The sequence below is a fragment of the Heptranchias perlo genome, chromosome 2, assembly GCF_035084215.1.
Source record: "Heptranchias perlo isolate sHepPer1 chromosome 2, sHepPer1.hap1, whole genome shotgun sequence".
In the NCBI taxonomy this organism is placed as follows: Eukaryota; Metazoa; Chordata; class Chondrichthyes; order Hexanchiformes; family Hexanchidae; genus Heptranchias; species Heptranchias perlo.
Genome location: NC_090326.1, coordinates 157721211 through 157738053, shown reverse-complemented (window position 1 = coordinate 157738053; position 16843 = coordinate 157721211). Strand labels below are relative to the sequence as shown.

The 16843-nt window shown below is 50.0% G+C and overlaps 1 protein-coding gene across 1 annotated transcript in view; it reads left to right on the top strand.

Annotated features, from left to right (window-relative positions):
* The window catches only part of LOC137299362 (obscurin-like), a 552786-nt gene that overhangs the window by 427682 nt on the left and 108261 nt on the right, over positions 1–16843 (top strand). The window contains exons 96-97 of the mRNA XM_067968057.1: positions 13832–13943; positions 14934–15400. Coding sequence (XP_067824158.1) covers positions 13832–13943; positions 14934–15400 — 579 coding nt within the window. The remainder of the gene's footprint in view (positions 1–13831; positions 13944–14933; positions 15401–16843) is intronic.

Genomic DNA, 16843 nt, shown 5'->3' with positions numbered 1-16843 from the left:
GTCTAATTTCCACTTGGGGTGAGCAGTAGTGCATGTGCTAAATTTGCGTTAAGGAGGAATAAGTTAGTTGAAGTACCATGTGTTAGCATTAGCGAACACACCAGAAATTACTCTGAGTAAAATAATATGACCTGAAATAATGCACATATACGATAAAATAGTACCCGTTTATTAATGTAACCCATAATAATGTACATACATGATAAAATAGTGTTACAACAATGCATATGTCTGGTAAAATAGTGTAACCCATAATAATGCACATACACGTTTCAATACTGTGACCCAAAATAACACACACAGATGTTAAAATAGTGCACCAACAATAATGCGTGTCATGATAAAACAGTGTAACCCACAATAATGAATATATACAGTTAAACATTGTAACCCATAATTATATATATACTTAGTGAAATAGTATAACCCACGGTAACACATACTTGGAAAAATAGTGCACCAACAATAATGCACATACCTAGTAAAATAGAGCAACCCACAGTAATACGTGGTAAGATAGTGTAAGCCAGGTTGATAGCACTGTCGCCTCTGGGTCAGAAGACTGTGGCTTCAAGTCCCACTTCAGAGACTTAAGCACAAAATCTAGATTGACACTCCAGAGCAGTACCGCCGGAGGTGCCATCTTTCGGCTGAGACGTTAAACCGAGATCCTATCTGCCCTCTCAGGTGGATGTAAAAGATCCCATGGCACTATTTCGAAGAAGAGCAGTAGAGTTCTCACCGGTATCCCAGCCAATATTTATCCCTCAACCAGTATCATTAAAAAACAGACTATCTGGTAATTGCTGTTTGTGAGAGCTTCCTGTGCACAAACTGGCTACTGCATTTCCTACATTACAACAGTGACTACACTTCAAAAAGTACTTCATTGGCTGAAAAGCGCTTTGGGACGTCCTGAGGTTGTGAAAGTCTTTTTCTTTCAACAATAATACACATACCTACTAAAATAGTGCAACCCTCAAAAATTCATATACCTTGGCAAGTAAGCTGCAGTGCATCCTCTAGACATTACATACTGCAGCCACAGTGTGGCGGTGGTGTAGGGGGTGGATATTGAGCTCAGTGGGAGGCTGGAGGGTCAAGCAGATTGCTCTGTTCTGGATAGTGTTGTGTTTCTTGAATAATGTTGCAGCTGTACTCATCCAGGCGAGTGCTGCATATTCAATCACAGTCCTGACTCGAGCTTTGTATATTATACAGAGGCTTTGAGGGGTCACTAGCAGTAGTGCACGTGCTAAATTTGCGTTAAGGAGGAATAAGTTAGTTGAAGTACCATGGGCTCGATTTTAGGGTCGGGTTACCTGCGGGTTTCCAGCGGGGGGGCCCCGAAAATCCCGATCTCCGATCACGTGACCGGATTCGGACGAAATCCCGGCCACTTCCGGGTAGCGCGTTGACGTGCGGGGCTGCGCGCGACAGCCCCGCTGGTGGGAATCCCGCAGGCAATTAAAGCCAGCGGGGTTCCACTTGAGAGCACTTAACTTGCTCGTTGTGGTCAGTTAATGAGCTGAAGCAGCTGTCAAAAGAGGAAGTGTGGGATTTTAGGTTCAAAGCAGTCAGTTTCCCACACTGGGCGAAACAGGACCCTTCAAACCAGGCGTGTTGCAGCCAGCAGCCTGTGGCAGGTGCCAAGGTGCGCTCCGCGGGGGAGAGCCCTCACCCACGCAGGAGGCCACCGCGTCACATAGGGCAACCCCTGCCCTCCACCAACCCCCGCCAAGCCAGAGGACAGACCGACACGAAACCGCAGCCCCAGTCCGAGGACCCACCCACCTACCCTGCACAACCCCTCACACCAACACCTGCCAGATGGGTGGTGCGTTGACATCGTTGGAGGACGAACAGGATGACCAGCCCCAGCAGCCTCGCAGTCCACGCCGTCCGCCTCGGAGAGGTGGGGCCCCCCAACACGGTGCTGCGGCACACCCACCTGCACAGCAGGAGGGAGGGCAACCGCAGAGAGAGATGCGTCGCAGGAGGCACTACCCTCCGCACAGGGTGTACAGAGCGAGGCTCAGCTTCATGGACCTCTCCGAGGAGCAGTGCATACGGAGGCTCAGAGTCAATCGCCAGGTAGTCGCCGACATCTGCAGCCTCCTTAACGACGAGCTGCTCCCTGATGGACCAAGCAGCATCTTCTTACCTGTCGCCGTCAAAGTCACCACTGCCCTCAACTTCTTCGCATCCGGTTCCTTCCAGGGTGCCACCGGGGACATCACCGGGGTCTGTCAGTCCTCTGCACACAAGTGCATAAGGCAGGTCACCGATGGGTTGTTCCGCAGGGCCTCCCACTACATCAACTTCGCCATGGACGAGCGCAGCCAGATGGAGAGGGCGGTTGGATTCCATGCCATGGCCGGCTTCCCACGGGTGCAGGGTGTAATCGACTGCACCCACATCGCAATACGGGCACCTCCGCATGAGCCAGGGCTGTTCATCAACAGGAAGGGGTATCACTCCATGAACGCCCAGCTCATCTGTGACCACCGCCAGAGATTCCTACACGTGTGCGCCAGATACCCCGGCAGCTGCCACGATGCCTTCGTCCTCAGGGAGTCCGCCGTCCCGCCCATCCTGCAGGCACCCAACGCCGGCAACGGCTGGCTCCTCGGCGACAAGGGGTATCCCCTCCACACGTGGCTCATGACACCTCTGAGGAACCCCATCACCGAGCCGGAGCGTCGGTACAATGACAGCCACACTGCTACCAGGTCTACAATTGAGCAGACCATAGGGCTTCTCAAGATGCGCTTCAGGTGCCTTGATCGTTCTGGGGGAGCGCTCCAATACACACCATTCAGAGTGGGACGAATCATAGTTGTCTGCTGTGCCCTGCACAACATGGCCCAACAGAGAGGGGTGCCGCTGGAGGAGGCCCCATCCACACCCGCCACCCACATTGAGGAAGGCAAGGGCGAGGAGGAGGAGGAGGAGGAGGCGGAGGAGGAGGACACGCCAGAGGATGTTGGACGACCCATGCGCCGAGCCGCGACTCACCGGGATGGTCGCCGGGCCAGGGACGCACTCATACGTCAACGGTTCTCCTAGAGTCACACACTGCGAGGCGCTCGCATCTCCTCACCTGCACAGGCGAGCGGCCATACCAGCCCCCTCCACTGAAGAGTGCTGCCAGTAATCCTGCACCCACAGCAGTGTGCCCAATGGGTGGCAGCAGGTGTTCGCCGTCATGATGGCCTCCACGGAACGCAACTATTGCACAAGCCGCGGAAGAATGGACGAGAGGTGGCAGGAGTGGTGAGAATAGACTATTTAATATCTGGAATGTGACATCATTTAAGAAACAAAGTACAAAATAATAAACACCCTGGTGTATTCCCTTTGTGATTATAAGGCCTTTGCAATTCTTCTCCGGGAACCCCTACGTGGTGCTACCCCTGTGGCTCCAGCAGAGGTAGTGGCAGGTTGCTCGTCTTCTTGCCTTGACCGGGTAGATGCTTTTGGCGGACGGCCCCTGGGTTTCGGTGCCCGTGAGGGCACCTCCACAGACTGCTCCTCCTGCACCGGGGCAGGGTCAGACTCGGCCACCTGGAGAGGAGGCACCATTGCGGGTGCTGGTTGAGAGGTGGGCGACGGGTGGGACGTGGGGACGCCTTGAGAGGCGTCCCCGCTTCCATGTCCCCGGTCACCATCATCCCTCTCTTGGCCTCGGCCCACATCACCCCTTCCACCCTGCTGGACGGCAGTTTGGATGGCATGTGTGAGGCCTTGCAAGGCCACCCCTAGTGTATCCCTCAGCCTGTTGGTGGCATCGGAATGTTGCTCACCCTGAATCCGTACAGACGTTGTGAGGGCCTGCAAGGACTCGAAGTGGAGCTGTGCGTGACGCTCGAGGGAGGCCAGCCTGTCCTCCACCGCAGACAGTCCCGCACCTACCCGCGACACTGTGTCGCCGGTACCCTCCTGTGCCTGCGCCACCAATGCCCACATGCAGGAGGTGGACTCCTCCTTCGCCTGCGCTATTGTGGACAATGCGCGCGGCACCTCTGCCAGCACCTCAGCAATTAGCTGGTGGCCCTCGATGACTCTCCTTTTCTCTGGTATCCCCCTGGGTTCAGCATCTGGGTCCGGCTGAGCAGAGCCTGGAGATGAGTGCTCCCTCCGTCGCAGACCCTCCGCGGCTGCCCCTGCCACCAGGGTCTGCTCATGCTCACTCGTGCGCAGTGACTCACCAAGTGCTACCCCAACTAGTTGGCGAGGGGGACCCACCGAGGTGCGTGTCTCTGCGCTGGTGGATGGTTGGCTCTGATGTGACGATGCACCCTCAGAGACCGCCATGTCCTCTGAGGAATCGCCCTCCACGCTCGCTTGACCCAAAGACGGACCTGCAAGAGAACAGAGGGCACTTTGAGGCATGTGGACCAACTTGACAGTGCGCCTGATGGCACGTGATGAGACGGTAACTCGCGATCATGGGTGTTGAGTGTCAGCTTTCCCTTACCGGCCGTTTCGGCAGCGACACACTCGCCATCGGCCACCGACAGGCAATGTCGCGTGCGGGCGAGGTCGAGCGCCTCCACCTCTGCGTCGGTGAGCTCCACCACTTGCGGCGGGCCACCTCCGGTACGTGCCCTTTCGCGGTTGTTCTTGCTCCTCTTCTCCTGTGAAGGCAAAACACAGATGTGTGAGTGGGTGCGTCTTGCATCGTGAGACGCATCGAGCATCGGTGTGGTTGGGTTGAGCGTGGCGCGGAACGGATGGGAGGAAGCGTGGGTCACGTGCCCATCCCATTGCATGGGGATTGGGGTGTGTGGTAGTGTTCGGGTGGGGTCAGGGACGGTGGGTACTTGCGTGCACGGCGAGGATGGTGAATGAGTGGCTGTGAGGATTGCTGATGGAGCGCAGTGGTGGCCGTGCAGGAGGGGGTTGTGATCTGCTTGGCGTGATGGTGGGGACGGGATGTGGGAGGGTGCGTTGGTGTACTCACCTTGCCAGACCTAGTCAGGTCATTGAAGCGCTTGCGGCACTGCTCCCAAGTCCTTGGGGTGTTGCCCCTGCTGCTCACCTCCGCCGCCACCTCTGCCCATGCCTTCCTGGTTGCGGCGGCAGGGAACTTGCGCCCATCCTCTGGGAAGAGTGTTTCCCTCCTCCTCCTCACGCCCTCCAGCATCAGCTGCAGTGCCAGATCTGAAAAACGGGGCGCAGCCTTTCCCCTTTGTTGAGCCATTCTCCCAGACCTCTTGCTTGCAGCAGGAGGGGCTTTGGGAGACTGCCCCTTTAACTGGAGCTCCTACATCGCGTCGACGGTACTGCGCATGCGCAGCCGGCCGGCACGCAGCTGGGGAGCGCAGAACCCGGAAGCAGGGCTTAATGGGTCCAATTATCCCGCGATCGCGTGGGGGACGCACACAATTACCCGTCCGCGTTTTCCACGCTCCCAGAGGACCACCCGCTGGGAACCCACAGGCCTGCTAAATTCGAGCCCCATGTGTTAGCATTAGCAAACACACCAGAAATTACTCTGAGTAAAATAATATGACCTGAAATAAATGCACATACATGATAAAATAGTGTTACAACAATGCATATGTCTGGTAAAATAGTGCAACCCATAATAATGTACATACACGTTTCAATACTGTGACCCAAAATAACATTGATATAGCTGTTCCAGTTCAGCCTCTGGTCAATGACGTGTTGAAGGCTACGGGGAGGTGGATGGAACTTATTGCAGTTGGTCATTGCCTGGCACTTAATGTAGCGCAAATGTTTCCTGCCACCTGTCGGCCCAAGCCTAGATGTCCAGATCCTTCTGTAGGCTGGCATGGGCTTCTCTATTATCGGAGGAGTATTGAATGGAACTGAGTCATCAGCAAACAGCCCCACTTCTGACCTTATGACAGAGGGAAGGTCATTGATCAAGCAGCTGAAGATGACTGGGCCAAGGAAGCTGCCCTGAGGAAGTATACCTCTGCAGAGCCATGCAGCAGTGTAATACAGAACCATTTTTCAGATGATCACTCAATAAGATCGCATTGATCATATTTTACCTTACCACAGCATCCTCCTCTTTGCCGATGGGAAGGGGTACACAGATGTAACCACAGACATTATGCAAATAAATGCTCGCTTTTACAGAACCTTTCAACACACACATTTTAATGGGTTCCACAGCTATTCAAGAGGGAGAACAAATTGCACAGCAGGATGCTCCTCAAATCCTGGCTGCTAACACTTTTGTGCAAACCCCGTATCCTTCATTGCATTTTCACAATGATCTTGCATTATTATGCCTTAGCACGCCTTAGCACATGTGCCTGTGTATATTTGAAGGCACTGGTCGAATTTGAGGAGTGTCAAAAGGTGCCTTAAATAAGTTTTGTGCAAATTTTGATATTACATAGAATTTACAGCACAGAAACAGGCCATTCGGCCCAACTGGTCTATTCCGGTGTTTATGCTCCATACTAGCTCCTCCCACCCTACTTCATCTCACCCTCTCTGCATATCCTTCGATTCCTTTCTCCCTCATGCACTTATCTAGCTTCCTTTTAAAGGCATCTATGCTATTCGCCTCAACTACTCCATGTTCCACATTCTAACCACTCTGGGTAAAGAAGTTTCTCCTGAATTCTTTATTTGCTTTATTAGTGACTATCTTAAGATGATGGAGTTATGAGCCAAAGTAAATAATATACAAAATCGGTATAATATATAACACTTTTTATTACTACGAGGCCACAGCTTCCATTTGATTTAACAAGCAGTAGCTGAAACAGAATTAAAGGAGTAAAGATTTAATTACAAGGATGAAGTGCTTACCCTTAGATTTTGATGTTATGTAAATTAGAATCATAGGGGCCAATTTTCAGATGGCGGAGTGGGTGTGTTGGGGGCGGGGGAGGGGGTGCTCCTAAAATCATAGAAATCCGGATTCGGTTCGGAGCCCAACTCCAACCCGTTGACTTCTGGATTTCCCAGTGACGTGTTTGGGTGCGCGCGCACCTCCCGAATACGGGACGGCGGGATGATAATTTCCATACTTTGACAGATAGTTAAAGTACTTGAGATACCTGATTGAGTAGACATTTTGGCAGGGGTGCAATTTTGAAGGATCCTCAGCGTGTTTCCCGTGTTGTGGGAAACATTCCCTGTTGCAACAGACGTGTTTCAGCCAGTGGGAGATGCAAATGCTTATTTGACAGGTGGGGAGAAAACGTCATTTATTTCAGCAGGGCACTCTGTCACTTCAGACAAAGTTTTGGCTGCAAGACCTTTGTGTCTCCACTCAAAATTCTTACTTTCCACCCAAAACTCTGCTTTGCAAACATATTTACTTACTTTGCGGACCCCCTCAAACTCACACCGTCAGGATGGGGGGGGCGCCATGGCTGCATTCATCACTTCATCCGAGGACGAGCAACATCACCAGCCTCGCCAGGCACGGCGTCCACTTCCGCCATGTGGAGCTCCACAACACAGTGCTGCGCCATAGGCACCTGCTCAAGAGCACAGAGGGCAGCAACAGAGATAGCGACGTCAGGAGGCACTACCCTCGCAACAGGATCTACAGACCAAGGCTCAGCTTCCTGGATCTCTCTGAGGAGCAGTGCATATGGAGGCTCAGAGTCAGTTGCCAGGTAGTCAGAGACATCTGCAGCCTCCTTCATACTGAGCTGCTCATGGCTAGGCCAAGCAGCATATCCTTACCTGTTGCTGTCAAAGTCACCACTGCCCTCAACTTCTTCGCCTCCAGCTCATTCCAGGGTGCCACCGGGGACATCGCCGGGGTCTCTCAGTCGTCTGCACTCAAGTTCATAAGGCAGATCACTGATGGCTTGTTTCGGAGGGCCTTGCATTATGTCAACTTCCCCATGGACGACCTCAGCCAGACGGAGAGGGCAGTGGGATTCCACGCTGTCGCTGGCTTCCCACGGGTGCAGGGTTTAATCGATTGCACCCATATAGCAATACGAACACCTCCACACGAGCCAGGACTGTTCATCAACAGGAAGGGCTCTCACTCCATCAACACTCAGCTCGTTTGTGACCACTGCAAGAGATTCCTTCACATGTGCGTCAGATACCCTGGCAGCTGCCACGATTCCTTCATCCTCCGGGAGTCCAACACCTCTCTTCCATGCACTGAACACCCGCAAGGGCTGGCTCCTCAGGGACAAGGGATACCCCCTGCAAATGTGGCTCATCTCACCTCTGAGGAACCCCACCACCGAGCAACAGCGTCGATATAACGACAGCCACATCGCTACCAGGTCTACTTGCCTGGATGAGTGCAGCTCCAACAACACTCAAGAAGCTTGATTGGCACCCCATCCACCACCCTAAACATTCACTCCCTTCACCACCGGCGCACCGTGTGTACCATCTACAGGATGCACTGCAGCAACTCGCCAAGGTTTCTTCGACAGCACCTCCCAAACCCGCGACCTCTACCACCTAGAAGGACAAGGGCAGCAGACACATGGGAACAACACCACCTTCACCTTCCCCTCCAAGTCACACACTATCCCAGCTTGGAAATATATCGCCGTTCCTTCGTCGTCGCTGGGTCAAAATCCTGGAACTCCCTACTTAACAGCACTGTGGGAGAACCTTCACCACGTGGACTGCAGTGGTTCAAGAAGGTGGCTCACCACCACCGTCTCAAGTGCAATTAGGGATGGGCAATAAATTATGGCCTTGCCAGCGGCGCCCACATCCCATGAACAAATAAAAAAAAATCTGCCATCCACAATGAGAAGGAGGAGGCGGAACAGGAGCAACCCATGGGCAGAACAGCAGCTCACCTGGCTGCTCTTGAGGCCAGGGAGTCACTGATATGTGAACAGTTCTCCTAACATCAGACAGTGTGAAGAGTCCAGTCTTCACCACCTGGATAGAGCAGCAGCCACACCAGCCCCCCACCCCCCCTGCACAGAACAGTCCTGCAACTACACATACGTCCATTGCAGAGTGACCCAATGGGTGGCATCAAGTGTGGGCGTTCATGGTGAACCTCATGAAAGGGCCTTATTACAGAAGCCAGTCAAGCATGGCCAAGATGTGGCAGTAGTTGTGACAATAATAATATTTAATGTGTGTTTAACAAAAAGAAAATATAAATAAAAAACATGACCAACCATCAAACACCCATGTGCATCCCCTTTGTGCTTACAAAACCTTCGCCTTTCGCTTCTGACTACTTCTACATGATGCATCCCCTGTGGCTGCAGCAGAGCTAGTGGCAGGTTGCTCTTGTTCATGCCCTTCCCAATTAGATGCTTTGGGCCTCTGGGTTTCGGTGCCCGTGAGGGCTCCTCCAAAGACTGCTCCACCGGCATCTGTGCAGGGGTAGACTCGGCCACCTGGAGAGGAGACAGCATTGCGGGTACTGGTTGAGGGGGAGCAAAGGGTGAGACGTGGGGGCGCTTTGAGTGGCGTCCCCACTTACATGTCCCCTTTCAACATCATCCCTCCCTGGGCCAGGCCCACACCACTCCGACAGCAAAGGCTATGGGCCCCGACAACATCCCAGCTGTAGTGCAGAAGACTTGTGCTCCAGAACGAGCTGCGCCTCTAGCCAAGCTGTTCCAGTACAGCTACAACACTGGCATCTACCCGACAATGTGGAAAATTGCCCAGGTATGTCCTGTCCACAAAAAGCAGGACAAATCCAATCCGGCCAATTACCGCCCCATCAGTCTACTCTCAATCATCAGCAAAGTGATGGAAGGTGTCATCGACAGTGCTATCAAGCGGCACTTACTCACCAATAACCTGCTCACCGATGCTCAGTTTGGGTTCCGCCAGGACCACTCGGCTCCAGACCTCATTACAGCCCTGGTCCAAACATGGACAAAAGAGCTGAATTCCAGAGGTGAGGTGAGAGTGACTGCCCTTGACATCAAGGCAGCATTTGACCGAGTGTGGCACCAAGGAGCCCTAGTAAAATTGAAGTCAATGGGAATCAGGGGGAAAACTCTCCAGTGGCTGCAGTCATACCTAGCACAAAGGAAGATGGTAGTGGTTGTTGGAGGCCAATCATCTCAGCCCCAGGACATTGCTGCAGGAGTTCCTCAGGGCAGTGTCCTAGGACCAACCGTCTTCAGCTGCTTCATCAATGACCTTCCCTCCATCATAAGGTCAGAAATGGGGATGTTCGCTGATGACTGCACAGTGTTCAGTTCCATTCACAACCCCTCAAATAATGAAGCAGTCCGAGCCCGCATGCAGCAAGACCTGGACAACATCCAGGCTTGGGCTCATAAGTGGCAAGTAACATTCGCGCCAGATAAGTGCCAGGCAATGACCATCTCCAACAAGAGAGAGTCTAGCCACCTCCCCCTGACATTCAACGGCATTACCATCACCGAATCCCCCAACATCAACATCCTGGGGGTCACCATTGACCAGAAACTTAACTGGACCAGCCATATAAATACTGTGGCTACGAGAGCAGGTCAGAGGCTGGGTATTCTGCGGCGAGTGACTCACCTCCTGACTCCCCAAAGCCTTTCCACCATCTACAAGGCACAAGTCAGGAGTGTGATGGAGTACTCTCCACTTGCTTGGATGAGTGCAGCTCCAACAACACTCAAGAAGCTCGACACCATCCAAGATAAAGCAGCCCGCTTGATTGGCACCCCATCCACTACACTAAACATTCACTCCCTTCACCACCGGCGCACTGTGGCTGCAGTGTGTACCATCCACAGGATGCACTGCAGCAACTCGCCAAGGCTTCTTCGACAGCACCTCCCAAACCCGCGACCTCTACCATCTAGAAGGACAAGAGCAGCAGGCACATGGGAACAACACCACCTGCACGTTCCCCTCCAAGTCACACACCATCCCGACTTGGAAATATATCGCCGTACCTTCATTGTCGCTGGGTCAAAATCCTGGAACTCCCTTCCTAACAGCACTGTGGGAGAACCGTCACCACACGGACTGCAGCGGTTCAAGAAGGCGGCTCACCACTACCTTCTCGAGGGCAATTAGGGATGGGCAATAAATGCTGGCCTCGCCAGCGACGCCCACATCCCGTGAACGAATAAAAAAAAACTCTCCTAGACAACAGTTTGGAGGACGTGTGAAGCCTTGTAAGGCCAGTGCTAGTGTATCCTGTGTTGTTCACCCTGTGTTCGAAGGGCCGTTGTCAGGGCCTAAATGGACTTATTTGTGAGCCGTGCTTGAAGCTCCATGGAGACTAACCTTCCCTCCATCGCAGACGTTCCCGCACTTACCCGCGACACTATTTCAGCGATGCCATCACATCCCTCTGACAATATCTCAGAGATTCCCTCCCTTACCTGTGCCATCATTCCACTCATGCAGGAGTTGGACTCCTCCATCCTCTGCACTATTGTGGAGAGTGCAAGTGGCACCTGTTCCAGTACCTCGCAAATGTGCTGCTGCCCCTCGATCATTCTCCTTTTAAAGGTTGGCCCCAGGGTTCAGCATCTGTGTCCAGCTGAGCAGAGCCTGGAGAGGAGTGCTCCCACAGACGTGGATTCTCCACAGCTGCCCCTGCCACCAGTGTCCGCTCGTGCTCACTTGTGGTAACTCACCATGTGCAACCCCAACTAACTGCGGACTGGGACCCACCGAGGTGTGTGTATCTACGCTGGTGGATGGCTTGCTCAGATGTGACGGCGCACCCTCAGAGGCTGGCAGGTCCTCTGAGGAATCGCTCTCCGCCATCACAGCAGTCGCTGAAGGCCCTGTAAGAGAACAGAAGGCAATATTAAGCATGATCACAGATGTTGAGGTGCTGAAAATGGCAAGGCATGTTAACATCAATTCATAGTGTGTGTGATGAACGTTAAAGTTATGTCACCAGACGTTTGTCGGGTGCCAGTCTCGGCATCCCCGACGGACAGGCACTCGAGGGTGTGGCTCAACTCCACCACCTCCTGCTCCGCGTCTGTGAGGACGACTATCTGTTGCGGACCCCCTCCGGTCCTCGCCTCTGCCGTGCATTCTGGACTCTCTTCTATAAGGGGAGAAAGTACAGACATGTGAGTGAGGGATGGTGACGTGGACAACCGATGAATCCATTGGTTTGGGTGCAGCTGACCGTGAAAGAAATGCATCAGAGGGTGAGTATGAGACAGAGTCATGACGTTGTATGAGGATTGGGTTAAGTGGTAGTGGTGGGGTGAGTAATGGGGAGGTGAGGAAGTGCAGGTAAGTTGAGGATAAGCTTTGAGTGGGTATGAGGAGTGATGTGATAGAGTAGTGTTGGCAGTGCAGAATGAGTTGGATGGGGGCAGTGATGTGGAAGACGAAATGTAGGAGAATGAGTGAGTGTACTCAGTTTGGCTGACCTAGTTAGGTCATTGAAGCGCCTCCTGCACTGGATCCAGGTGCGGGAGATGTTGCTGCTGCTGGTGACCTCCTCTGCCACCTCAAGCCAGGCCTTCTTGGTGGCAGAGGCAGGCCACTTCCTCCCATCCGCCGGGTAAAATATATCCCTTCTTGTCCCCACCCCATCCAGTAGCACCTGGAGTGAGGCATCACTAAATCTAGGAGCAGCCTTTCGCCTGGGCTGCTCCATTGTGCTATTTGGGTGTTTACTCCAGGAGCAACCATTGGAGGACTGCCCCTTTAAAAAGAGCTCCTCCAGCTGACAACCTGTGATGCGGGTGCACAGTCCACCCGCTGCGCAGCTTTCGGACGCCAAACCCGGAAGCCACGTTAAGTGGCTCCAATTTACCCGCGTTTGAGTGGGGAACAGACAGATTTTATTGGGCGGGTTACCCATGCGCCCAATCGCCCTCCCACCGCTGCCATCCCGCCTCCCTGGTAATATCGGGGCCATAGAATTTTACAGCACCGGAGAAGACCATTCGGCCCATCATACCTGCCCCCGGCAGTCTGAAAGAGCTATCCATTTAGTCCCATTTCACTGCCATTTCCCTGTGCCCTTTTAAATTTTTCTTTGACAAATATTTATCCATTTCCCTGAAAGCTATTATGAATCTGCTTCCACCACAGTCTATGACCGAGCCTTCTGTGTCTTAATAACCCTCTGTGTAAAAAAAACAATACTCCTAACCTCTTCCTTCTTTTGGTGATGTTCTTAAATTTATGCCCTGTAGTTAACGACTAATTGCCTAGTGGAAATAGATTTTCACTACTTACCGTCTAGTAAATATTTACGTTAACGGGGCTGCTACGTGGAACTATGTTTCTCATTTATTTTGCAACATTTAACATAACCAAGAGGTGAGAATGACGTTCAATGGATTTATAACCAAGTAACATCAGAGATGTTGAGCAGATGCACTGCAAAAAGATTTGCTCACCCTACAACATCCCAGCATGTCTGTTGTGACAAAATGGATGAATGGAAGAATCCCGAGATACAATCTATAAAACTGTATTTTTAAAAAAGGATACAGCTACTGATAGGTTCTTGCCTGTTTATACTACTTACCCCTGTGTGATTTTACTCCATTAATATGTGCCTGTAGTTCTAAGTACTTAAGCATTTACTGTTGAGGCAAGTGCAGCAGATCCATTTCAGAAAAGCTCTACAATATGCCATAACCTTTCACACATTCTTTACAGCTCCCACACTTTTATAGCGAATCCATGCACAATACTCCCTTTACATGTTTTTATACTGAATGGAAGAAAAGGCTTGATTCTGTTTTCAGAAAATAAAAGAGGTATGAGAAGCAGCTCTGACCATTGGCACACAACATGCTGTACACAAAAAGGGTGCATCTTTTGAAAGCTTTGAACCTTGCTACAGTGGAAAGACAAAGAAAAAAGCCTCAGTAGAAAAATCTTTGTTTGCTAGGTTCTTGCTCATGAGTGGAATTCATTGTGTTCTCCTTTCCAGAAAGAATTGCCGACACCGCACTGGGAAACATTGAAGTGAGAACAAGAACAACGACTGAAGTACAGATGTCAAGTTTAGAATATGGCCTCCAAAGAAGCACGGCTGATACAAAGTGAGTACTGACCCCGCAGATTACCCCATGTCCTTAAAGACCTTTACATTAAAGTAAAGGATATCACAATAGGCACTGAAAACTCTTCAAAAAGTCCTCATGGTTTGTAGGCCGAGGTGTTGCTACAGGTGGCAAGTGTTCTCCTGGATTTTTGATGGGTTTTTACTCTGTCGCTAGGTGAAATGATTTTACCACTGCTGATAATCAATCACTGCCAAAGGCAGCTTAGGCTAATTGCAGCACAGTGATAGAGCATTAACAGTAATATCACATCAGCAGTGAGTAGAATTTTTCTAAATGGTGCACCATGTCCAATTGTATATTGATATTGCATTCAGAAGAAGAAGAAAATGTCTCAGTTGCAACCAAACCCTTCCTTATCTACTTGAGTTGATTTTCTGCCCTCCCCTTACTTCCAGTGGTAGCTGTGTTTCTGGTGTAAATACTACCAGATGATTGGGCTCACATTTTAAATCTGGCATTCACTACCAATAGTGTAACAGACACCAACTAGGCTATTCATCAAACTCAATCCGAGGAACAACCAAGCCCCTTCATAGTTGGAAAACTTTCCAGTATGTTTAGTGCCCACTGATTAAAATGACTACTTACGAGGGTGATTGGTCCATTTGGCAGGTGAGAAAATTGATGGGTGGGTGCTAGAGATTCTCAGAGGTTTTTCTGTTTTGTAAAGGGAATCCAATAGGCAGGAGAACAGTAGGAAGTTAGATACAGAGGCTGAGGAGAGTCAGAGACTGAACAAATAGTAGATTGCAGATCAACAGAGAAACCAGAGACAGAAAACATTACATAACAGGCATAAAGAGCAATGGAAACAGACAATTAAAGAAGGAGGACCCCGAGTGAGCAGGGGTTGAAAAGAAAGTCAAACAGATACCTTTTGTGAGGGGTGTAATTGCAATGCCTTAGACTGTTTAAACCTATGAGTTGCTATATAAAAATGCTCAGTGCCTCTGATTACCCTCCCAGCAGGCACACATTACAAGAAGAAGGTTGGCCAGAATTCACGTGCACAAGTGTACATCAAAAGTCAAAGAGAAAAACTGTAACATTCGCAGATGACAAAGGCGGAATATCTCCCTCAGCTGCGGAATATAATCAGCGCTCGGCCAAAAGAAAAGATGATGAAGAGAAAGAAGAGCCTTGCCCTTCAAAAAAGGAAGAAGAGACAACATTACCTTCTGAACTGGTAGAAGCTATTCGAGTCTCACCTGGACATGAAGGCAGTGAAATGGAGATCACTTTAAATAAATTGGCAGATTCTCCACTGATTTATATGGCTCTACCACAAGACAGTAGGGTGGTGGCAAAGGAGGTTGGTATTCCAGAACAGTTTTCAAGGCAGGTGAAGCGGCATGAAATTGATAATCCTTTTAAACCAGATGCATCGGACTCTCAAACCAGCAGTGCTGATGGCCAAGCCAGGCCTCTAAAAGGTTAGTCACTCTTCAGATTGGTGCAGTTGACTGCCATTTGTCAGCATTACCTTTAAGCAGAGGATTTATTTTTTTATGGAGATCATGTTCAGGGCATCTTCTCAGACCTAAGTGTGCAGAAGCAGAATCCCACTAACTTAAAGAGGCATAATTTACATCTCAACATGTTTGACAAACCCTTCCTTTTATTTGAGGAAGGAGAAAAGCTACAAGAATCCACGCCTTTATTATCAAACAGCAATAACATAATGATGCCTTTCGGTGTGATTTATGCCTTTCCAATATGTGCTTTCAAGCAAGTAAAAAGGTTTGCCAAATACTTTTTTTTTCTTGAATGCAGTGACTCTGGCCATCATTCAACTTTGAATTATGATCCTACTTTAATTACAAAATATTCATCAGCATTTTCATTGGATACTGTTAATTAAGGATTTGCATGAAAAAAAATTTCCAAATTTGTTTCTCAGATTTTCTGAGCTGAATCATCCCACATGAAATCATGTGCTCATCCATTTTGCAAGATTTAACATAACCAGGAGGGTAGAATGACGTGCAATGGATTTATAATCAAGCGGTAAACACTGCAGTGTCAGCAACACCAGAGGTGTTGAGTAGGTGTGCTACAAAAAGATTTGCCCACCGTACAACATCCCAGCACATCTGTTGTCACAAAATGGACGAATAGAAGAATCTAGCGATACAATCTATAAAATGATATTTTTTTAAAAAGGACACAACTAGTGGTAAGTACTTACCTCTACGTGATTCTACTCCATTAATACATCTCTGCAGTTCTAAGTACTTAAGCATTCACTGCAGAGGCAAGTGCAGTGGATCCAGATCAAAAATGCTCTATAATATGCTACAACTTCTGACACATTCTTTACAGCTCCCATACTTTTATAGAGAATCCATGCACAACACTCCCTTTACATGTTTTTATACTGGAGAGAAGAAAGGCTTGATTCTGTTTCAGAAAATAAAAGAGGCATAGATGTTCACAGTGGTTCTTATACTATCGAATGTTGTATTGGGGACAGCAAGCTAGAGATTAACAGTGGTGATGGATGAATATCCTGGGCTTTTTCTTCATTGCTTTTGGGGCTCAAAGATCTTTGTCCCTCAAAATGAAGTAATTGTAAACAATTTTACAACACCAAGTTATAGTCCAACAATTTTATTTTTAATTCCACAAGCTTTCGGAGGCTTCCTCCTTCCTCAGGTGGTGTGGAAATGACATTTTCGAATCCTTCGTATTTTAAAATCACAGAACAATGCCTGGTGATTACTGCCCGTTGCCAAGGCAATCACAGTGAGCAGACAAAGGTGTCACCTAAAAAGGCCACCGAATATACAAACCTCCCAAAAAAAAAGAGAGAGAGAAGGAAGACAGTCAATGACCCGTTATATTAAAAACAGATAACATTTGTTCGCTGGTGGGGT